This window comes from Sesamum indicum, linkage group LG9 (genome assembly GCF_026168435.1).
Source record: "Sesamum indicum cultivar Baizhima isolate 11 linkage group LG9, ASM2616843v1, whole genome shotgun sequence".
Classification (NCBI taxonomy): Eukaryota; Viridiplantae; Streptophyta; class Magnoliopsida; order Lamiales; family Pedaliaceae; genus Sesamum; species Sesamum indicum.
The window spans coordinates 22,782,160-22,806,167 of NC_142665.1; the positions used below are offsets into that span (position 1 = coordinate 22,782,160).

The 24,008-nt window shown below is 41.3% G+C and overlaps 3 protein-coding genes across 3 annotated transcripts; all 3 read left to right on the top strand.

The window, feature by feature from the left end:
• The first annotated feature begins 445 nt into the window (after nt 1-445).
• On the top strand, nt 446-5,743 carry LOC105177750 (proline-rich receptor-like protein kinase PERK8). The gene is made up of 8 exons (XM_088884409.1): nt 446-2,454; nt 3,074-3,478; nt 3,571-3,657; nt 4,010-4,080; nt 4,230-4,312; nt 4,574-4,721; nt 5,076-5,241; nt 5,339-5,743. The coding sequence occupies exons 1-8, from the start codon at nt 1,449-1,451 to the stop codon at nt 5,518-5,520; spliced, it is 2,148 nt and encodes a 715-aa protein (XP_088740535.1). The 5' UTR covers nt 446-1,448; the 3' UTR covers nt 5,521-5,743.
• A 210-nt stretch (nt 5,744-5,953) lies between these two features.
• Nucleotides 5,954-10,685, top strand: LOC105177746 (uncharacterized). Its single transcript, XM_088884411.1, has 9 exons — nt 5,954-6,487; nt 7,182-7,305; nt 7,457-7,551; nt 8,046-8,171; nt 8,255-8,375; nt 8,475-8,559; nt 9,417-9,530; nt 9,662-9,701; nt 10,264-10,685. Exons 1-9 carry the CDS (start codon nt 6,308-6,310, stop codon nt 10,414-10,416), a joined length of 1,038 nt encoding a protein of 345 aa, XP_088740537.1. The 5' UTR covers nt 5,954-6,307; the 3' UTR covers nt 10,417-10,685.
• Nucleotides 10,686-17,338: 6,653 nt separating this feature from the next.
• On the top strand, nt 17,339-22,934 carry LOC105177745 (isoprenylcysteine alpha-carbonyl methylesterase ICME). Its single transcript, XM_011100990.3, has 11 exons — nt 17,339-17,958; nt 18,750-18,826; nt 19,594-19,663; nt 19,748-19,828; nt 19,925-19,999; nt 20,536-20,637; nt 20,863-21,000; nt 21,116-21,181; nt 21,291-21,434; nt 22,222-22,312; nt 22,571-22,934. The coding sequence occupies exons 1-11, from the start codon at nt 17,684-17,686 to the stop codon at nt 22,730-22,732; spliced, it is 1,281 nt and encodes a 426-aa protein (XP_011099292.1). The 5' UTR covers nt 17,339-17,683; the 3' UTR covers nt 22,733-22,934.
• The last annotated feature ends 1,074 nt before the right edge of the window (nt 22,935-24,008 follow it).

The following is a 24,008-nucleotide window of genomic DNA, read 5'->3' on the forward strand; positions in this document are numbered from 1 at the left end:
TAAACTCCTATTCTATATGTATATTTTTAACAAAATTCTCGCGACCTGAAGGGGTAAAAAAGCTCACTCTTTTTTCTTTTCTTTAAAAAATGAAGATTTATTTGTTTGACAAAGAGAATTTGTCGCCCAGTTACCACTTTCCCCGAAGCTACTATACTGATATGTGTTGAAAATGACATTTGTAAGAATTAAGGGGAGACTCTTGTAATTAACAAAACTTAAATTTGAACTGTTCTTGCCTATTTTAGAGCTGAACAATCCTAGACTAGGTGTCTTTTCTTTTGCAATATACGTCCCTAAACAAGTAAGCAACTCTCAAGTGTTCACGCGTTTTCTCATTCCCAGGAAATTAGAGCAGTCACTGAATTATTTACTCATGCTATAACGGTTAAACTGGAGAAGAAAAGGTAACTTAAATGATGAATATGCGAATGAGAAGAAATTCAATTTATTCATCATCTGAGAAAAAAGTATAAAATAAATTTCAAGAAAAAGGCAATGATTGAGTAGTAGAACAAGGCACAAATCTCAGTGAACATGGCATTCATGATGTTTGCTTTGACTTTGCTTCTTGATAACGTTCTCCCTTGAATACTATAATCCCCCACGTTCATGTTCACATTCACATTCAAGATTCAGATTTTTGCACATCCCATTATTCTTTAGTGTAGAGGGGCGTATTATTTTCAAAAGGGAAAAGAAAAGGGATTGACAGAAACAGCTAAGTTAGTGGTGCTCATTCGCATGCTTCAGTCCTCCTCAGAGGATTGGTCCCAGACAGACAGTTTGGTGTATTTCTCTCTCCATTTTTTTGGCTTTGACGATGTATTCCAAGACTATTACGAAGTCGCTGCCACGTTAGTTGCTCATTTCTCTGCTCTCATCCTCTACCGTATCTTCCGCGCAAAGAGTTTCTGATTTTTTTTCTTTGTCCTTTCTGAGATTTCAAGATTCCGACCTGTTATTCAGTGGTGAAGTCTTCTTCCATTGTGGGTTATTTGATAATTGATATCTTGTTTCTATTGCGCTGCATTTGGTTTGGAGTTTCGGATTTTGTAGTTAATTGTTGAATCTTGGCTCTACTGATATCAGTGTAGAATATTTTGGAGTGTTGATGTCGGGTTGTAGTCGTTTATGTCATTTTCTTGAAATTCTTGATCTGGGGTTGGTTGGCATTTGATTTTTCTGTACTGGGTTGGGATTGTTTCCTCTGGAACTGATTGTTGATGCCCCTTTTCATGTTCTTGGTAGTTGGAGAACATGTATTACTGAGGAAGGATTATTGGGTTTCATTTTAAGGGGTTTTGGATAATCTCATCTGGGTGAAGGTATATTGTTAAGTAAAGACTGGAAATTCAGTGTTAGAATTTGCTGCATTGCAATGGGGATGTTCTGGTCTTGAACTTGAGCGCAGATTCCTTGAAAAAGGGAACTCTTCTGCGGGAATTATGTCTTCTTCAGGACCACTATCTCCAAATTCTTCGCCCAGTGGCAGTGCTGTCCCACCAGCTTCATCGAATGATTCAACACCTCCTTCAGAGTCCAATCCAAATCAGACAACTGACTCACCACCACCTCCTCCTCCATCTGCTTCCTCTGCCCCACCTCCTCAATCCTCTCCACCACCTGATCCTTCCGCTCCTCCGCCATCGCCACCACAAGCTTCTCCACCAGAAGGATCACCACCACCGCCACCACCACCGTCACCACCCTCATCCCCGCCATCACCCACACCACCTTCTTCGCCACCCTCACCTCCACCTTCGCCACCACCATCATCTCCACCATCATCGCCGCCATTTCCTCCTGCTCCACCTCCCAACACCAATTCACCTCCCCCACCTACTGGATCGTCTCCACCACCAACGTTGCCGCCTCCCCCAACATCACAGGGTTCTCCACCCAAAGAATCCCCTGCTGCTCCTTTAGCACCACCCCCACCCCCTCCAGCTATTTCACCCTCTCCTCCCCCTCCGGACCTATCACCTCCTACATCTAGTCCTCCACCTCCACACCCACCAAAGCATTCTCATCCACCACCCGCATTGCCTCCCACTCCAATTAGCTCCCCGCCTATTCCACCAACTAGCAGTCCTCCTCCCCCTTCCACTGCGCCTCCTCCTCCTGTCCCTTCACCGCCTTTTCTATATCCTCCACTTCCCTCTAACAATGCGTCCACAAATGGCAGCCTTCCAGCCTCACCACTTCCATCCCGGTCTACAGAGAAACCCACTGCAAGATCAACACAATCTAATATAACATCAGAAGCAACGTCAAGGAATTCGGGGGGTCTAAAAGCTGGAGGTGTAGCAGCTGTAGTCAGTGTTGTGGGCTTCTTGGCACTCACTCTTGTGGTTCTGGCTGTCTGGTTTACCCACAAAAGAAAGAAAAGAAGGAACAAGTTTACTCTCAACTATACCAGGACCTCTCCATTTGCATCCTCCCAAAATTCAGGTACTACTTCACTATGTTTTGCCTCTGGTCAAATGTTAGTATCATATAACTTGGGTATCATATTGATCAGTGATTTTAAATTGTTCAATCTGCTATCAGAAAGCATTTTCGTTTATTGATTGAGCTTCTTCCTTTCTGTTTTCAACTATCACTTATCTTTCATGCATTCACTATCAGAACAGATTATTATCCAATCATTTGCCTGGATAATAATCAATGCTGCTTATTGTATGACATGAATATGCTTTTCTCGCTTCATCTTTAAATATCAATGTTGAATTCTAGCTCTTAAAGAACCAGCTTATCATTGTTGAACATATTTATGCCTGTCAATGGGAAGATAAAAATAGTTATGTTGCCAACTCCACCTAATCTAACTAAATGTTTCTTTAGTCCATATTTCTTAAATTACTGTTTCATATTGTGGAATGCTGTAATAGGCTTGGCTTCTTCACACTCATTCATGCATGTCATATCTTTTCATGTTCTGCTGCTCCTGCCAAATGTGTCACTATGTATCCACAAGCTGCCAGTCATCTTAAAACTGATGATGTCCTACAATCAATATTTTCAAGCACGAGTGATAATGTTCTCTTTCTAACTGTTTCACTGTTTCTAGATTCATCATTCCTAAGATCCCAGTTCTCATCTCAACTAGCTGGAAGTGCTTCCGCAAACAATTACATTTACTCACCAGACGGTGGCATAGGCGCTTCAAGGTCATGGTTCACGTATCCAGAACTATCTGCTGCCACAAATGGGTTTTCAGCAAATAATATTCTGGGTGAAGGTGGATTTGGCTGTGTTTATAAAGGAGTTTTGGTAGATGGAAGAGAAGTTGCTGTAAAACAGTTAAAAGATGGCGGTGGACAAGGAGAGCGTGAATTCCGAGCAGAAGTTGAGATCATTAGCCGAATACACCATAGGCATTTGGTATCACTTGTTGGTTACTGTATCTCTGAAAAGCAAAGGTTGCTCGTTTATGATTATGTGCCCAATAACACCCTGCATTATCATCTTCATGGTAAGGCCAGATCTCAGTTTGTGGATTGCCAATATAGTTTGCATTTTTAACTAAAATGGAGTACACTCATTTTTATGCTATGACATGGGCAGGTGAAGCCAAGACTGTAATGGATTGGGCCAGTCGAGTTAAGGTTGCAGCTGGTGCAGCTCGTGGACTTGCATATCTTCATGAAGACTGTAAGCTCTAGCCTATAATTCTGAGATTGTTGCTTTCTTCATCTCAAAGATTATGGTTTATGTTGTTTGCAGCATCTCTAGAAGTGTTATGTCATTTTCATTTTCCTTTTTCTGGGAAGTCCCATACTTTGCTTTGTAATAGAAATAAGGACAACGATGAGTTCCAACCAAACTTTAGATGATATAAGGCCTTTACAAATTGAAGGACAAAGACCAACTTCATCAGTTTAGTTTTTAACTATTTCGGACTGGAAGGGTTAAGTGTCTTAAAAATATATATGAAATTATTGTCGTAGAATTTCTTCTGTGATTCTTTGAAGAATCCACTGAAAACTCTGGCTGTGTTTGTCAGGTCAACCCCGTATCATTCACAGAGATATCAAATCAACGAATATTCTCTTGGATAACAACTTTGAAGCACGGGTATGTCTATTTTTCTTATCGCACACAACAGAATGTGTGACTTGCTCTAATTTTGCCTTAAAGTAACATAACTTCTCAAGCAACTCATATAGCATCTGTTGTCTTTATTCTTTTCACACATTGAGCACTCTTTTGCCACTTATGGACAGGTTGCGGATTTTGGGCTTGCAAAACTAGCACTAGAGTTGGATTTACACACACACGTTTCAACCCGTGTGATGGGAACCTTCGGGTAGGGCATCCATTTATTCTGGAAAACGTCAAATTAATTGGTGTGTTGTAGACTCAACTAGATATTGTGTACCTTATGCTAGCATGCACAAGAAACCTGGCATTCTGATGTACCCAGGATATTCCATAATACCTAAATGTTTATTGGCCCAATGTGTTGTATAAACTACTTGATTACAGAGAAGACAGTTTCTTATCATGTAAAACTATTGGTGTATTTTGTGCCTGCATCCATTTATTAAATTATCTGGACAACTTGCAGGTACTTGGCTCCGGAGTATGCGTCAACTGGTAAACTGACTGAGAAATCTGATGTTTTTTCATTTGGTGTTGTGCTTTTGGAGCTCATTACGGGTCGTAAACCTGTTGACTCATCTCAACCACTAGGTGATGAAAGCCTGGTTGAATGGGTAAGTTCCGTCAAGATTGTTTGTTATTTTTTGGTCTAATTTTCTGTCCACCCACCCCCCAACATAATATTGTTTACTTTGGATGTTAAATATAACTTTAATAAACTATTTAGTCTCTAGAGAATAAAGATTGAATTTAAGACTGAAAAAGTCATATCTGTGGTACTTGAGTCTTCTGAAGAAATAGTGAAAATAAAATAATGCAGAGAAATCACCTGTTGCTCGCTGGTGATTAGACTGGAGGAACTAGCTTTTCTGTCTAGTTGTTAAATTGATACGGCATGGCTTTTAGCAATAATAAGTAGTATATTTCTATTGGGAAAGAGTCAAATTTGCATGCTGCATCTGCTGCAGGCTCGACCATTGCTCACCCAAGCACTCGAGAAAGAAGATTTTGGAGATCTGGTTGATCCTAAGTTGGGAAGCAACTTTGTTCCAAATGAAATGTTCAGGATGATTGAAGCAGCCGCAGCTTGTGTGCGTCATTTAGCTTCTAAAAGGCCACGAATGAGTCAGGCAAGTTTCACCTGAATGCTCCTCCAACTTTATGCATTTCAACACCTCTCCCATTACATAACATCGTTTTTTTGTCCATGCTTCCGTCATTTTCCAGGTAGTGAGAGCTTTAGATTCAATGGATGAATTAGCAGATCTGAACAACGGTGTAAAACCTGGGCAGAGTGGGATTTTCAGTTCAAGGGAACATTCTGCCCAAATCAGAATGTTTCAGAGGATGGCATTTGGAAGTCAAGATTACAGTTCAGATTACTTTAACTCTCAAAGCAGCTTGAGGAGTTGATGGATTACTCCCTTGCACTTTGCATCCGATGGCGACGAGCTGAGCCTCGTAGTTCTTGTGAGTTTGATGCTATGGATGCAGGCTGTTTTTCTCAATTTTCCAATTAATTTTTTAGAGTTCCATGTGGGAACTTTCCTTTGTAAGTACTACACTATATGCATCTTTGTACAATGATTGTACTCAATATTTTTTTGGATGTAAATGGCCACCCAAGTTAGTTCAATCTCATCCTCATTCTTTCTATTATAACTTGTGTATTTCATGTCAATTGTATCGTTCTGAGAAACTTTCTGTAAGCACGTATAATTATAAAATACCATCTCATTAACCAATTCAAATATATTTTTAATTATTAAAAAAAAATACATATATTTCCAATAAAAATGAAAAAATAAACACAGGATGAGGCCCCTATTAGAAACACCTTCACCCGCAATTCCCAAGATAAGAGCGAACAAGAAAGCCGCAGGAATTAGGGCTTAGGGTTTCGTGTAAATACCTAAATTGTAACGTCACCGCAGTGATTTGTTGAGCGACGATTTTACGTCGAACTGGAGAAAACGGTGAGAGTAAAACTAAAATATGGAGTATAAATAAAATAACAAAAAAGAGAAGGAAGGTAAATTCTGGTATAGTGGGAAGAAAATTACGGCTATACTTACTTGAGATTAATTTATTCCTGATCTAGATATAATAGTTGAAGAAGAGCTTATAGACTCAAAATTCAACTAGCCAATTTCTTGTCAATTCCCCAAGAGAAGAGAGAGTATCGGGTGATCGAGAAATCATGGGAGGCGGAGATGGTGATGATCCGCAGAAGTTGAAGCGGGTGGCGGCGGCAGCGTACGATTACGATAACGACCCACGGTGGGCGGAGTACTGGTCAAACGTCCTCATCCCGCCACACATGGCCTCCCGCAGCGACGTCGTCAACCACTTCAAGCACAAGTTCTACCAGCGTTACATCGTATTATTTGTTTAACTTCTACTCTTCATTTTCTTGCGAGTTAATTGAATATGATACTTGTGTTTTGGTAATTCTTATAAATTTATTGGAATCCGGCTATGACCTATGGAATTAATCTTGTCATGGTTTCTCTTTCTAGCTGAATCTTAATGGTTTCGTCCAAGACTTTGAAGCTTGTAGTTTGGGACTATATACAGAATTTATATTGTCTTTTCCCCCAACCTTATCTTTCTGTTTTCAAGAGAAGAATTTAATATATGAACTGTGGGTGTAATAGTTGCCAACTTGATCCTTTCTTCATTCCTTTAGTTTATCTGTTCTAAGCTGAAGCGGAAATATTTGGATATATGCTTCAGTTCGGGGTCAATTCCTTTGTGGAGTCTAATCTAAATGCCTTCCAAATTTGGGGATTTGAATTTTTTCTTTACTGTTTTCTTTGGATTGTAGAAACCCTACATTTCTTTGTATTTTAATGTGTTGGCTGTTAAATGAAATCTGGACAAAACATAAAGCTGACATTTTTAGAATTTGTGGAGAGTGATGAATAGATATGTGGTTATCTATACTTAGCTGTCTATGGACATAACAATGTAGGTTAGGAGTAATCATAAATGTTAATTGCATATTGCTTTTCCTCAATGCTTCTCCTTGAGGAATCTTTATTTTAGCTAATTTTTGGTGTTCTACTATTCAGGATCGTGATCTGATTGTCGAGCCAATAGGTATTAACAGTATATCCCAGCCAACAAGAACATCGACTCCACCAACACAATCTTCATCATCTACTTCTAATAGTAATACACGCCAGCGGAGTTCAGGTCTAAAATTTTAGCTTTTGGCATTAGCCAAGGATGTGAAAATGAATAATTTCTCTCTAACTATTATGGCATCTAATATATCCTTGCCTTTTGTGTTCTTTTAGTAGCTAGACATTCTTCAACTTAAATTGAATGAAAATGCATTTTGTAGGGTCCTCAAGTAGAGCATCAGGGGCATCAACAGCTCCACCTCCAACATCACTGCGCTGGGATCGACAAACCATTCAATTTTCTGTCAATGCTTGGGTATGCTGTTTCACTGGGTGCAAATTAAGCAGAATTTTTTAGACAGATTTGAGAATGATGAGTATTATGTCAGGTCTGCTCTGTATTAGGCTAACTGTTTTTCTCTTTATGCATCCTTTTTTTTTTTTTTTGAACTTTTATGCATGTTGGTTGAATTTAGGATCTGTGAAATGATTTCATGTTTGCCCTGTGTAGAATGGTCTGTAATTGCAAAGATGAAGAGGTGTGGATTAAGATTTCTGTGACACATTGTTTCCCCCGGGTGGTTACTTTGAGTGTGAAATCCGAGCATGAGAAAATGCACACATGTGTTGACTTGGGAGTACTTATTATTGCTATTTCCTTCTTGTTGAGTTACAAAGTCTGCTCCCTTATTTTCTTTATCTGTGTAGAATTGTGTTATCTCTAAGTTGGTGGTGTTGAGTAATGATTGTGGAATATTTTGTTGTTAGGACATTTACGTTTTTTTTTTTTTTTTGTTTCTTTTCTGGCAGGTGTTTCTAGTGGCAGTCCTTGCAATTTTGCCAGTTGTGCCAAAAAATCTCTCGTATCGGGCATATCGCCTTTCTTTCTTGGGGACTGCATGTTCTTCTCTGTATTCTTTGTATTCGTTATATGGGGTACAGCTCTAGTTTAATTACATAATTTGTTCTATTGCAAAATTTACCTTCTATTTGTTTATATAACCAACAATTGTCTGCAGAAACCTAGGGCATGGAACTTGCAGGCTTTGCAAGTTTGGTTTCAGTCAGTTTTAGTTACCAAAGATTTTATCTACTCAATGTACTGCCTTTCTTTTGTCACTTCACATCTGTGCCTCAAATGTGAGTATGACTCAATTATTGATTTTTATTGTCTCTGTTTGCTTGATATATGTGTCCTCTCTACAAAGTGCATAAGTTCCTTATTTTGATTCTTGGTAGTTGCTTTAATCCCTATAATGTGTCGGGCCCTTGAGCGTGTTGCAAAGTTCCTGAGGCGTAACTTTAGCAGATCCACCCTGTACAGGTGAGAACCCTGCATCTTGAATGCTTCAAATATTTAACCTGTGATTTTTTTAGTGATATTGTCTCTGACATGGAGTCTTGTATTGGATGGAAACAACTATTGCATCCTGTGATTTCTTTCTATAGTATGTTTGAGCTATACTTTACTGCACTTTCCCATCTCAGAGGTCAATGACTCCTGGTCGACTCATTTTCAATTTTTGAGATTTTTCCATTGATGTATATGCATTAGGATGTCCATTGTATTTCAAGTCTGTGATTTGAGTTGTTAAGTTAGTTGTATTACATTGAAAAGGACATCCACGGAAATATTGGGGGTGGGAGCCACCATGAGTGTGGAAAGCGATAGGTATGATCATTTCTTGGTCAAGCTCCACCTGGACTGTGGCTAAAAGGTATACTTTTTTATTCTGGTATTCTGACCGTGTACAATCTCATACAGATGGGGTCCAGCTATGAATATATTAACTTTGTAGCTTGAGTACTATTGAGTGTTTATGAAAGAGTAATTTGAGTTGAACTCGGGAGTTTTATCCATGAAACTTAAGCAGCAATTTGAATAATATTTTAGGAAAGACAAAGCATTTAATACCAAGTCCAGACTCCAATACCTTTGCCTACTAATCACTGATACATGTAACATGATATTGGTATTCGTTTAAGACTCCCAAAGTGGGGGTAAGATTGAACCGAAACAATGTTTGAGGAGTTGAGCTGAAAATTTCTGAAGCAAATTGCATTCAATTTGATTTTGTTCTTGCACTTACATCTTTTCTTTTCAGGATAGTGTTGACAGCCTGATTTGATTTTCTCTTTCGATCTGTAGCCTCTTCACTTTTTTATGGTGGTGTTCTGCAGGAAGTACTTGGAAGAGACTTGTGTTTGGGTAGAGTCAAATACAACCACTTTTAGCATTCTGTCCTCTCAAGCTGAGATTGGAATTGGATTCCTTCTCATTATATCTCTCTTTTCGTTAGTATCTCGACTCATTTCCCCTCTTGATACACTTAGTTTCATATGTATGTTGCTTTTGTATCTGGAAAGGTTACCAAAAGCTTCACTTATTAACATATCTTATTTCTCCTTACAATTTAAACATGCAGGCCGCAGCGCAATATTATACAAGCATTTATGTACTGGCAGGTGTGTTCACCTTTTATTTGGAGCTTCAGTTTGATAATTTTCAGTAATGTGATAATTATTTCGTGCTTACAGAAACTTTTAGTAGTTCATCTCAACTGAAGAGAATAACTTGGATGTCAAGAATAATTTTGTGTTGATTTCTTTATTCACTTGTTACTTCTTATCTATGTTTCTGTTGCTGTTGATGTTGGGAAGTTTCACATTATCAAGGTGATAAAGTTTAACCTTAATTGGTATGATTACTTGGTCTATTTGCCGAATCAACTTTCAACTTGGTCATATTTGTGGAGGCTGAGTCTAACTTTAGGTGTACTTGAGCTTTAGGCCAAAAAGTAGCGCTTCTCTTGTCCAACCACAGTTAAATTCCTGTTTCTTTGTTTCTGCACATGTAAAGCATTCACCATTTTTGGATGGATGGGTTTTGTTTTGCTTTTGGAGCCATTTCTATGTTAGTCTGTCAGTCGATACTTTTGGATGTTCTTTGGTAGGAATTCTATTGATTAACTAGAGTTATATCTGCACAAACTAAAGTCCGTATTGTGTTTGAATTCTTCTTTGTTAGCTTTTGAAGCTCATGTACCATGCTCCTGCTACTGCTGGGTACCATCAAAGTGCGTGGGCTAGGATTGGGCGGACCGTGAATCCATTAATCCAGCGCTATGCTCCATTTTTGAACACTCCCATTTCTTCAATACAGAGATGGTGGTTTAGGTGAAAAGTCTCTACAACAGGCAATAGGCAGAAGAGAAAGAAAAAAGGTTAAATGTGACTTGTAATATCCATTTGGGAAAGAAGAGAGGCCCATGACTTGATATATGATTATAAGACATTGGGACTAATCAGGTTTATCACTTTCCTAATAATCATTTAGTAGCTGGGTCTGAAGCTCAAGGACCTCCTGTATTCACTGAATGGAGTTGGCTAGAAGGGATTGCCTTCCACTTTTCCTGGAGGTTATATTTTTCAACTTCAAAATTTTACGCATGAAGTCGCTTAACAAAGTTCGAAAAAGCGTGAATCCAGTTCATTTTATTGGGTCTGATCTCAAACAACCAACGGTTTTAATTTCTAGTATTTCCCTTGACATGCTATGGGGGCCAGTATTTGCTCTTTACTAGCGGTCTGCTGCTTAATGTTGTCCCAATTTAGGCTTCAAAATGTGTCACAAAGTGATATTCCTTTAAAGATTTTACTTGGTAGTCTTTCAATTCAATTCCTCTTCGGTTTTCTCAGTCTCGGAAGGTCATGTGAAACAAACTTAAAATTGAATTTGACCTTGTCTCACGAGGCGCCTATCACACAGCGCGTCGTGTGGCTAGTAGTCCGCTGACTACGTCCGCCAATACCTCCGCTCGGCACAAATGCAGCGCGCCGAATATATCAGAGTCGGGAGGAACAAATCACAAAACAGTAAATTGCGCACGCGGATTCAGAAAACCAAATTGCATTGAACTGAAAATGCGTATACAATGATCAACGATGCTAGAGCAAGGGGATCGCCTTGAGGGGGACTCTAACACGTCACTAAACCAAGCTTCTTGAACTCATTCCCCCCTATAATAGGCTTAAAAAAATAAATCCTATTGCCTACACTAGACACTAGGAAAGCTGAAATTTGCAACTCAAGAGGCGTAACGTCCCCTTGAGGAATCTAAACAACATAAAGCAAATAACAAAGCAGTAACAAAGCAATAAAAGGCCTACACCTAAGACTCTAACACAGTTGGGTGTCCGTCGTCTGTCGATGAAGGCTGAGTGGTCGGCCATGTAGAACGGTTGAGTGGCCGAAGTGCGCGTCACGGGGGCCTAGTGTGCGGGCAGCCCGTGACATTCTCCCCCACCTGAGATAGCGACGTCCCCGGCGCTACGGAAGCACGGTACGCTTCGACAAGGGGTAGAAACGCCTTTAGGTTCGTCACTCGCTCCCAAGTGTTCTCCTCGCTGCTGCATCCCCTCCATTTCACCAAGTACTCTGTGTGGTCTTTCTTCGCGGTACTCGTCACTCGGTGATCTAGGATCGCTTCAGCCACCTTCTCCTTCATCTTCTTCAATTCGAGTTGTGGGCGGCTGGGTTGATTGCGGGTATCGTCTTCCCTGTCTGCTGAGTACTTCTTCAATTGGCTGACATGGAAGACGTTGTGGATCTTCCACCACGGCGGCAACTCCACCTTGTATGCTACCGTCCCAATGCGCCTAAGGACCGGCAAAGAACCAACATATTTCTGCATCAACCGAGGATCTCTCCCCCTTGATGACTTTGACAATCTCGGATCCGGGACCTTCACCAGCACCAGGTCTCCCGCATTGAACTCAACGAAGCGGCGATTCTGATCTGCATACTTCTTCATCCGCTTCTGAGCTGTCTCCAGGCAACTTTTAGCGATATCAACATTCTGCTTCCACTCCTGGGAGAAACTTCGAGCAAGAGGGGATCTCACACTTTGTGGGATGTCAAGAGTGTGAGGAAGGAGCGGCTGCTGCCCAGTGACGATTTCAAAAGCGCTCTTGTTAGTCGAAGAGCTCTTTTGAGCATTGAAACACAGCTGAGCGACATCCAGGAGCTTCACCCAATCCTTCTGCGTACCTCGCACAAAGTGCCGAAGGTAATCCTCCAACATAGAATTAAAGCGTTCTGTCTGACCATCGGACTGTGGATGATAGCTCGAGCTCATGGAAAGTGTGGACCCGAGGAGTTTGAACAACTCGGTCCAGAAGACGCCAGTGAAACGGGAGTCACGATCACTGACAATATCTTTTGGCAGTCCCCAATGTTTGACGATGTGCTTGAAGAAGAGATGAGCCGTCCCTTCTGCTGTAACGTGTTTGGGTGCTGCGATGAATGTAGCATATTTTGACAAACGATCGACCACGACAATAATAGAGCCTAAGTCCCCGACTTTAGGCAATCCAGAGATGTAATCCATGGAGACGCTCTCCCATGGACGCTTTGGGATGGGAAGTGGTTGTAGCAAACCAGCCTTCTTCTGATGGTCTGCCTTGTCCTGCTGACAAATCAAGCAAGTGCGGACATACGTCTCGACATCGTCCCGCAGTTGTGGCCAATAGTAGGCCCTCTTCACCAAGGCAAACGTGCGCTCCTGTCCTTGGTGTCCCGCCCAAAGTGTGTCGTGGCATTCGGAAAGAAGTGATTTCCGTAGGTCCCCGCCTCTCGGAATATATACGCGGTTTCCCTTGGTCATCAACAATCCATCCTCGATCCAAAAGTGTCGAGCCTTGCCCTGCTCGACAAGCCGAATCAGGCCTTGCGCTGCGGGATCCCTCGGTAGCAACTCCCGCACCTGATCCTTCACAGAGATAGCAGCTGCGCTAGAGGAGAGCGCTGCTATCGACTCCAAGTTCGCCAAGTCCGCCCTGCGGCTCAAGGCGTCAGCTGCGTGGTTGCTGGAGCCGGCCCGGTACTCCAACACGAAGTGAAACTCTGACAACAACTCCTGCCAACGTGCCTGCCTACTGGTCAGCTTTGGCTGCGACATGAAATGATTCACTGCAGTGTTATCCGTCCTGACCACGAAGGGAGAGCCTAACAAATAGTGTCGCCATAGTCGAACGCAATGAACTACGGCCAACAACTCCTTCTCGTGCACTGAATAACGTCGTTCAGCATCCTTCAACTTTCTGCTCTCAAAGGCAACTGGATGGCCATCTTGCATCAGAACTCCTCCTAAAGCAAAGTCTGAAGCGTCTGTCTCCACCAAGAATGGCTTTGACATATCTGGTAAGGCCAACACAGGATCTGTCATCATCGCTCTCTTCAAATCATCGAAGGCTACTTGGCATTGGGGTGTCCAATTCCAAGTCTCCGCCTTCTTCAGTAAGTCTGTCAAAGGCCGTGCGATCGCGGAGTAGTCCTTCACGAAACGCCGATAATAGTTCGCCAAGCCAAGAAATGAGCGCAAGTCATGAACATCGCTCGGCGGTCTCCACTCCTCGATAGCCTGTACTTTCTTGGGATCCATCCGAATGCGTCCTCTCTCCACGATGTGTCCCAAGAAACTGATAGTCTCCCGAGCAAACGAGCACTTCGACACCTTCACGTACAGCTCGTGCTCGCGGAGTCTCGTCAGAACCTGCCGCAAATGGTCCTCGTGCTCGGCCAAGGTTCTGCTGTATATCACAATGTCGTCCAGGTACACCACCACAAACTCATCAAGAAAACCGTGAAGTACCTGGTTCATCAAGGTGCTGAAGGTTGCGGGAGCGTTAGTCAGGCCGAAAGGCATGACAAGAAACTCGAAAGCTCCGTACCTCGTGACAACTGTCGTCTTCGCCTCATCACCCTCCTTGACTCGGACTTGCCAATAGCCCGACCTCAAGTCTATCTTCGTGAAGTAGTTCGCTCCACTCAAACGGTCGAAGCAGTCTGCCACCAACGGTATCGGGTACTTGTTCTTCACAGTGATCTTGTTCAGTGCCCGATAGTCACAACACAGGCGTAGGGAGCCGTCGGCCTTCTTCTGAAACAGGACCGGCGCTCCATACGGTGACTTCGCGGGTTTGATGATTCCGCTCTCCAACATATCCTTCAACTGCTTCCTAAGCTCCACAAGCTCAGGTTGCGGTGCCCTGGCGGGCGGCCTCGTGCCAGGCACCAACTCGATCTCGTGATCCACTGCCCTCTTCGGCGGTAGCTTCCGAGGCAGCTCGTTTGGCATCACATCTTCAAACTCCATCAACAGTTTCTTAATGCCGCCCGGGATGGGCCCTGACACCTCTTCTATTTCCTCAAGGCAAAGAGTGCACAAGTAGGATGGTTCATTCCGCTTGCGACCCTTCTCAAACTGCATGGCCGACAAATTCCTCTCTCCAGTACGTCCGGCCAAGGTAGGGATGACACACGGTTTCGCTCCCATCATCATCAACGAGTCGACATGGGGTAGAACAGCTGTGCGTGTATCCCGTAGAAATTCAAGCCCAAGGATAAGCTTGAAATCGTCCATTACCACAACCGAAAGATTGGTCTTTCCTTCATAAGCACCAACCTTAATCTGCACAGACTTGGCTACACCGGCAATGGGTTGTGCAGCCGAGTTGATCGCCTTCACACGCCCAACTCCCTTCTCCAGCACGAGCCCGAGTCTCGCCACTTCGGCGCTCGCAAGGTAGTTGTGAGAGGCTCCAGTGTCGATCATGGCTCGAATCGGCTTGCCATGAATCTTCACATCAACGAACATCAACCCTTTCTTCCTAGGAATCCGGGGCTGAACTTCTTCTTCTTTCAGTTCCGGCTGTTCCACAGTAAGAGCCGGGACAGTCTTTTTCGCAAGGGGTGGCACAACTCTCTTCGCCGCCACCATAGAGACTGTGTTGCACCATTGGGATACGGCCCCCAAGTTGTCCTCATCCTCCTCCGTGTCATTCTCACCACCTGCCTCTGCTTGTGGCTCCACACTCTTTGAGGATGACGCATTGTCGGCAAAGGTCGTTGCCAATGCATTCAACACCCGTCTCTTCGGGCAGTCGCGATACCCATGCGGACCATCGCAGAAGAAACACCCTCTCCTCCTCTCGGGTGCTCCCTGTCTGTTCTCCTGGGGCCTGTTCCTGTCTGAACTGCCCTGTGAGCCATTCTGAGCGTGGGGTTTCTGGTCTCCCCCACCTCTGTTGAAGATATTCCTGAACGATTTCATCCCATTCGACTTATTCTGTGCAGGACCAGGCGTCGCCTGCCTATCCTTCCGAGTCTCTTGGTTGAAATCTGCCAGGCGCTCGGCCGCGATGATAGCCGAACTCAAGTCAGTCACTCGTTGCCTCTGCAACTCGTTTCTCGCCCACTGTTTCAAGCCTTCCATGAAAGTGAACAGCTTGTCCGCCTCCGACATGTCTCGGATGTTCAGCATCAGCGCTGAGAAAGCTTTGACATATTCCCGCACGGAACCTGTATGTTCAAGCTTTCGCAATGCCCTCCTGGCATTGTACTCCACATTCTCGGGGAAGAACTGCTCTCTAATCGCCTCCCGTAGAAGAGCCCACGTGTCGAGCTGTATTTGATGAGCCTGGATTTCCGCAAACTTGGTCCGCCACCACAGCTTTGCGTCACCAGTCAGGTACATGGTCGCAGTCGCAACCTTCCTTGCCTCGTCCCGCACGTCTGCCGCAAGGAAGTACTGTTCCATGTCGAAGAGGAAGTTCTCGACCTCCTTCGCATCACGCTCACCGCTATAGGCCTTCGGTTCTGGTATTCGAAGCCTAGCACCGGGGTCGTGAGCAACCATAGGCGTGCTACCCACTGCACGCTGGAGCAGTCCGATCTGAATGGACATCTGCTCCATGTCACGCCGCATATCGGCAATGCTGTCGTTTCCGAATACGCCAGCCATCTCCTGAATCACGTGCCGACACTCGTCCAACTCCGAATTCAGCACCGTGATCTCAGATTCTAGAGAAGAGACCTTCGTCTCCAATTCCACCAACCGGGAGTGTCCGTCCTCCGGGTTCTCAGCTCTCTCGCTGGTTGAAGCTGCGGCATGTCGCGGGCTTTCCGGATCTTGCCCCGATGCCCTCGCAGCAGTAGCGGTCCGCCTCGGCCCCATCGTGGCACGAGGCTCTGATACCACCTCTCACGAGGCGCCTATCACACAGCGCGTCGTGTGGCTAGTAGTCCGCTGACTACGTCCGCCAATACCTCCGCTCGGCACAAATGCAGCGCGCCGAATATATCAGAGTCGGGAGGAACAAATCACAAAACAGTAAATTGCGCACGCGGATTCAGAAAACCAAATTGCATTGAACTGAAAATGCGTATACAATGATCAACGATGCTAGAGCAAGGGGATCGCCTTGAGGGGGACTCTAACACGTCACTAAACCAAGCTTCTTGAACTCATTCCCCCCTATAATAGGCTTAAAAAAATAAATCCTATTGCCTACACTAGACACTAGGAAAGCTGAAATTTGCAACTCAAGAGGCGTAACGTCCCCTTGAGGAATCTAAACAACATAAAGCAAATAACAAAGCAATAACAAAGCAATAAAAGGCCTACACCTAAGACTCTAACACAGTTGGGTGTCCGTCGTCTGTCGATGAAGGCTGAGTGGTCGGCCATGTAGAACGGTTGAGTGGCCGAAGTGCGCGTCACGGGGGCCTAGTGTGCGGGCAGCCCGTGACACCTTGTGAGAGATCCTCATGTAACGTCTTTTGCATCTCAGCTCATAAATGTTGTTGAATAGCCCATAGCCTTCATTTACAACGTGCAGCGTGGAATTCGGGTACTTGGGATAACCCTCGAAACGTGCTTCTTGCGGTTTTAAGGATAGGCATAAATTAAGAAAGATCAAGTACTCTTTTTTTTTTTTAATTCTGTAACCTTTTTACGGAAAACTGATGATACACCAAAGCAGCAACGTCTGTAAAGCAGGGTGGAACACAACACCAAACGCTGAATTGTCATTTTCTATCCAATTCAAAAAAGATAACTATAAAACTGAATTGGATCCTACTGTAGGGTGTCAGTCGGGCTATCATGATGAGATCAACAGCTAAGCTTTTCCTTCCACTTGTCATTTGTGAATGAAGCCGTGTGGGATACACCAACCACACTGTTGACATTATTGGTTCAACCTTCACTTGCTCGAACCCCCTAGATTTCAAACCTCGTTATTACTTCGTATAATTTTTACCCGAGCAAATATTGTCTCTATTGCAGAAGTTTTGACTCTTGTCGTCACCAAACTTCCATATATAGAAGAGACGGGTGGTAGAAATCATCATTTATCTGATTATTTTATCATTTCGTTTGCTAATTTCCATTTTCAAGAATCAGCCGTTGCGTGATGAACTCAATACAAAAATTTCTGGAACTGCCCAACTAGCTTTCGCAGACCCGATGCGCAATCAGACAAATGTCGGCACCATTCCCAAGTTTAGGAATCTTTCGCACATCCCCAGAGAACCCATTACGGATTTGATAGTATAAATAGTCCCGGTTTCAAACCTCGCCTTCCTACTTCTGATTTGTCCGGCGATGGAAACGTCGTCGTCCTTGCCGGCGAATCTCCTTTCTAGGGATTCCATTAACGAGATCATGGAAGAGATGGAAACAGATGTGCTGGTCAGAGTGTCGAGTTTTCCCACTGCTCCTGCTTTGAACCAGCAACGGAGGAGGAGAGTTGGCAACAAGTCGCCGTCGCTAGCGAAGCGGCCTTGTCGTCAGCAGTCGTTCAGCCGCGAGATCGGCCACGCTGCAGCTGAGACTTATTTGCTCACGCGGCTCAGTTTCAAGCTGCTCAGCTATCTCGGGTATTATTCTTTTTTATATTCTTCTGTTTCTTGTTCTTTCTTTTCAGTTTCGCGGTTGATTCTTGCTTGATTATTCGAGGTTGTGAATTATGAGAGCAACGAAGCATTTTGTCGCTTTATTTGATAAGTTGAATGTGCAAAGTTGAAATCTTTCGATTTTCGCTTTGGGACTGGATCACATGTGTGGTGCTATAAGTACAAGTAATGATTTGGTCCTATTAATGGAGTCTTTTGATACTTCAGCTAAATTTATTTAATCTCAATTAGGATTTGTGCTGTAGAATTGTAAGCATGGATCGATTAGGAGGTTGGTTATATTTTCAATGATATGAGAGGGGATGTGAAATAGATGGGGTTGTCTTGTATGTTCATGACAGTATTTGATAGAAAAGATATTAACGCATGTTTATGTAATGATTACGTCCTAGAAGCATAACAATCTATCTTTTTTTTAAAAAAATTATTTTATAGGGTTGTTAAGTTATGTTGGAATAGTATTGAGTGCGTTGATAAGTGGGGTACACATTTTTCAGTTAAAGTCATGTCTTGTAATTCAGAGGATAGAATAAATCTCATGCTTTGCGCTTGTTATCGGAGTTTGCCTTTCATCATCTTCATTGCTGTTTCCTAAAACTTGCTGCATGATTCCCATCTTATTTATTCGTATTCTTTTGCCATGGATCACTTTGAAGATTGAGGTTGCTTCTTTTGTTTGCTTTTATGGAAATATCAATTCCATTATTTTGTGAAAGGTTTAGTTTGATATTTTCCTAATCATTTCTTTTCTTCAGGGTAGGCTACCGTTGGATAACAAGACTATTAGCTCTTGCTCTTTATGCTATGTTACTTATGCCTGGATTTCTCCAAGGTAAGTTTCGAATAACACTATGATTCTTTTGATGTAGAAATTGAGGAGTAATGCTAGCATCTTCACAGGAACCATAATTTAGCCATCCTGAATAGAGCATATTTTTTCCCGTTGCAATGACTGAAACTTCAGAATGGCTCTTTAGCTCTCACTTTCACTCGTTAAAATATAGTGATTGGCATGGGAAATATTTCCTTATGCAGTCTTAAGGAAATATTTCCTTAAACTGGAGCAGAAGAATATGTACTCTCTGTAGTGGTCTATTGTCAGTAAGAATCGCAGAACTGGTTATGTGGAACGTTATCAAGTACCGATAGGTAGTGGTACAATAACTTACAGAAATAACAAATAAGGAAATCATTAAGTTCTGTTGTTCTTCTTCTTTGTAGTGCAATCTTATGCAAAGTGCGGATTTTTTCTTTTCTATCTTCCTCTTGTCGGTGTCTTCTTTCTTTTTCTTTTTCATTTTTTTTTTCTTTTTTTGGGGGGCGGTGGGAAGAGATGATGTAACTGATTTATATCTGCCTTATCACTTGGTAGTTTATTGTTTGTGTTTCTCCTGGTTTGTGCTGCGCCCAAGATGCATCGGATTTCTCTTGGAAACAAATATGTTGAATTTGGCGTTATTCGTAACTGAGGTCTTGACATCTATATCATGTTCCTGGAAAAGGACTCCTACCATTACGAATATTTTTTGCTAAATCTAAACTAATATTTGGGATTTAGCTGCATTCAGAATAAGATCTATTCAACTTGCTACTTTGCAGTTGCGTTCCATTATTTCTTTTCAAGCCAGGTCCGTCGAAGTGTTGTTTATGGAGATCAGCCAAGAAACAGGTATGTATTTCTTTGTATGTTTGTCCTATTTTCATGTACTTCATTCATTTTCATGTTCATTAAAAATGCAAAAGTTTGTTGCAGGTTGGATATATATTTACCTACTAATATTGATGATTTGAAGCCAGTGGTGATATTCATAACTGGTGGGGCGTGGATTATTGGGTAAGAGTCGGACACCATTAACTTTAGCTTCTCTTCATTTCCTTCTTTTTGCCTATTATGCTTCCAGTGAATTCTAACAGAAAAGGTTTCGTGCAGGTACAAGGCATGGGGTTCCCTCCTAGGACTACAATTGGCAGAAAGAGACATCATAGTGGCATGTGTTGATTATAGGTAGTTGGCCCTGTTTGAGTTATGAGATGATAGTCCTGATATTAATTGTTAAGCATACTTGTATTATTTAGTCAAGTAGACATGCATGATTAGGTTTAGTGCCAAATACTAGATTATTTGTTTAGCTGGTATCAACCCTTTAGTTGGTTTAGAGAAATAATGTCATCATAAGTACATTAGATGCTAGCAATAGTGCATGATATGCACCTGGAAATTGGCATGCACAAACATTACAGAACGAGGCCAAGTTTACTGCCAATTGTTCTAGAGCTTTCATCTATTTAGAACAAGCTCACATGCTGGCATGTCAATAATACATTCATGTACATGTTTCTTCATTATCATAATAATCATTCAGTTTATTGTTTTTATTATTTTTATGATTGCACTTAGTTATAGGTTGGTGGAGAGTTCCCATTTCAATTGAACCTAGATGTTCACCTGTTTGCAACTTTTCTAATGAGTCCCTTCAATTCGATGTGTGGGTATCATATTGATCTTTTTCACCAGAATATAATGTTCTTAACCGGGTGCAGGAATTTTCCACAGGGGACAATCAGTGATATGGTTACTGATGTTTGTCAAGGAATTGCATTCATTTGCAACAATATTATTGAATTTGGAGGAGATCCAAACAAGTGAGCTGAATTTATTTATTTATTTATGTTTTTCTAAAAAAAATGGATGTTTCTTATAGCTGTTTGTATGATGGGAAATATCATTATTTGATGGAGTATCTGGTCCCAAGTTTTTCTTCTCTATCAGTGTCGAGACTCGTTAATCTGTGACTAGTGCAGGATGCAATCATAATTTGTGAACCATTAGTTCTTTTAACTCAAAGAAATAACTTTTACATTTTGCAGGATTTATCTAATGGGTCAATCAGCTGGTGCACATATTTCAGCCTGTGCTCTCTTGCAGCAGGCAGTTAAAGAATCCAGAGGTGATAACATATCTTGGAGTGTATCCCAGATAAAGGCTTATTTTGGTTTGTCTGGAGGGTAAGCTAATGCAGATTCAGAGATTATATTCTCTTCTTGTTAATGAGTCAATATTTCTAGATTGCACAATCATTGGCATTTTTCGTGTGTGACATCTTGATAATCATGTTGACAGGTACAATTTGCTCAAACTAGTTGATCATTTCCATGGTCGAGGCTTGTACCGCTCCATTTTCTTGAGGTGTTGAATCTCTTCCAGATGCTGTTGCATGCATGTTTTGTACTCTCGTATAAAGTTTGGCCTCTGACAATTCTTTGCTCCATGTGACTGTTTGCTATTCACATCACAGTATCATGGAAGGAGAAAAAGCTTTGGAGGAATTTTCTCCTGAACTAATTATTCAACATCCAAGCACGAGTGGTGCGGTTTCTCTGCTGCCGCGTATTATTCTATTCCATGGTACCGCAGATGATTCTATACCATGTGATGCAAGGTTGGTTTACTGACTTAAGTATGATAGTAAACTACCTTGACTTCATAAATGTAGTGGTTTCTGCTTGCAGTAAATGAATTTAGTTTTATCTAGTTTCCTAGCTTGATAAATTCTGCAAGTGTTTGATTCCTTTCTTAAATATGATTGAATGTGTTCTTGTGTCAAAAGCCTCAAAATAACCACTTGAATGCATATAACCCAGTGGGTCCAATGTGTATGATAGTTACAGATATTGTTATCTTTTTTACTCCATTTAATTCATTATTCATTGCTTGCCCTATTTTCTTAACCGGTGGGAATCGGGTGTTGTGGTCGAAATGACAAAGGTGCGGTCCTGGAAGATGAAAAATCAGGGAAACTGATGCAACACATGCTTCATTATCCAATACACAAATTAGACTGAGTTTAAAATTTTTATGGGGCAAGTTAATTGGGTTGTTGGGAGCAGTGGTTCAATTTAGATTACTTTTCTCTAAAATTTGGCTTTAATTGTGTAAATGTTATGTCATAATCTAGAGGGATGCAGCTATATTCCCAGCCAAAAGCAATTTTCTGCCATTATCTGTAGACAGGGTGAGAGAAATAGTAGCCAAATGAGCTTGTGCGTCTTAAGATCAAATTGGTCATTTTGATTTAAGAGGTATTTTGTGATGAGCTTGTGATTTTGAAGTTGCTGAAGATCCATACTTTGGATGTAAATCTCATCGTATTATTTACTCAAGACTTTCCTTCTGTGAAACAACTGTAGTATATGCCTTCTTCTAACATTACTGTGCTGTATATACAGTAAAACATTTGTGAATGCACTCCGGGAAGTAGGGGCTCAAGCAGATCTCATCTTGTATGATGGGAAAACTCATACAGATTTATTCCTTCAAGTAAGTGATAAAATCTCGTCAAATTTTCTCCTCTATTTGCTTGCTTGATGATCATATCTGATAAAAACTGCAAATATAATGCATCATATACAGAGAGGATCAATTTGTCAGAAACCCAAACATTTTGCTAGATAAATAGAGATATAAGTAGTTGTGATGACATCTCTTAAGTCTTCCTTGGACAGACAAAGTTGTATGTCTATCAACAACACTGCAAGTACATTGGCTTCTGATCCTAATGTCTGTGTTAAAACACAGGATCCTCTCCGAGGTGGTAAAGATGAGCTTTTCGACTATTTGGTCGCCTTTATACATGCTGATGACAAGGAAGCTCTTGCTAGAGATGCTATGGCTCCTCCAAGACGACGATTTGTGCCAGAAATACTAGCAAAATTGGCTGGCCAAGTCAGCCCCTTTTAGTCAGCAGACACGCAGGTGTCGTATTTGATGCTAGCCTGCTAGAGACGGAAGCCCCAGCTGATGATGTTGCTGCTGCCCCAGTCATTTTTCAGCCTTTCAGCCTTTGTACTGATGGGACAACCTTGTGTTTTTCATAAGCATGTTAACTTGTTCTCTGTGTGGTAAAGCTTGTGCGGTTGATTTGATTCTTTGCTTCATGTCACTTGCTCTTGTTTTTTATTTTCTTTTTACCTTTTTCCTTTTCGTTTTCTGTTTTGAGTGTTTGGTATCTGAATCACAACTAAGAGGTTGGTGGAAAATTTAAATGGAGTCCCTACTGTTGCTTTGATTTGACAATTGAGAAAATGAATTAGATTTCACAATTGACGAAAACAGGAAAAGAGAAAACGTCCAGAAAATCTCACTATGTTTGAAGTTGTTTAATGGGAGATAAAAACTAGTGTTTATTGTCAAATCATTTTTCTTTTATATATATATATATATATGAGAGTATGTATATAGTTCTTTTAGTTGTAGAGCCTATAATTAGGGGATTTATTTGGACTAAAAATAAATGAGGCGTTTCAAAACATCATTAAAACTTACAAATCAAATCAAGACAAACATTTATTATGTTTTGGCTCATATCAAAGATGGGCCAAAAATGAAGCCCAACACTATGCTTGTGTGTACGACAGAATTTGAATACTTATATCACATATGGAATGAAATACAAAAAGAAATGTGTGGTGTTAAATTCGGATTGATGGGTATATATTTGACGGAGAGATTTGAAAAAATAATTTCAATTGATTTCAAGTTCAAATAATTCGAAATTTATCAATGCTCAACAACATAGTTTAAATATTAAAATCGAAGAATTTCATATTTTGTAATTATCAAATAAATATAAATGATTTGTTATTAGAAATTTGAAGTTTATGACTTAAAGTTCTCCAATAAAAAATGTGAACAAATTCCGTTGGTAGATGAAATTCGGAAATATTTATAGTCACATACGGGATTTATGCAAAATATGTAGCGAATCGCAATTTAAATTGGAATTACTTTCTTTTTTTATTTGTGATAACTAGTTAATGAAACACATTACTTTTATATACATAAAATAAATAATATTTAAAGTATATCATAAATAAAAATAAAAAACATAAATTAATAAATTAAAATTAAAAAGATCAATTTAAAGTATTATTGATATAACAAAAGAATTGGTGTATTAATATTAAAATGATTAGGAGCCATTTAAAAGAAAAAAAGAGTAATTATAATTAGTTTC

Coding starts and splice junctions, on each gene's coding strand:
- LOC105177746 (XM_088884411.1), top strand. CDS start 6,308: ATGGGAGGCGGAGATGGTGATGATCCGCAGAAGTTGAAGCGGGTGGCG. Junction 8,172..8,254: donor CTTTGTATTCGTTATATGGG/GTACAGCTCTAG, acceptor AATTGTCTGCAG/AAACCTAGGGCATGGAACTT. Junction 9,702..10,263: donor AAGCATTTATGTACTGGCAG/GTGTGTTCACCT, acceptor CTTCTTTGTTAG/CTTTTGAAGCTCATGTACCA.
- LOC105177745 (XM_011100990.3), top strand. CDS start 17,684: ATGGAAACGTCGTCGTCCTTGCCGGCGAATCTCCTTTCTAGGGATTCC. Junction 18,827..19,593: donor TATGCCTGGATTTCTCCAAG/GTAAGTTTCGAA, acceptor GCTACTTTGCAG/TTGCGTTCCATTATTTCTTT. Junction 22,313..22,570: donor ATACAGATTTATTCCTTCAA/GTAAGTGATAAA, acceptor GTTAAAACACAG/GATCCTCTCCGAGGTGGTAA.
- LOC105177750 (XM_088884409.1), top strand. CDS start 1,449: ATGTCTTCTTCAGGACCACTATCTCCAAATTCTTCGCCCAGTGGCAGT. Junction 2,455..3,073: donor TGCATCCTCCCAAAATTCAG/GTACTACTTCAC, acceptor CACTGTTTCTAG/ATTCATCATTCCTAAGATCC. Junction 3,658..4,009: donor TGCATATCTTCATGAAGACT/GTAAGCTCTAGC, acceptor TGTGTTTGTCAG/GTCAACCCCGTATCATTCAC.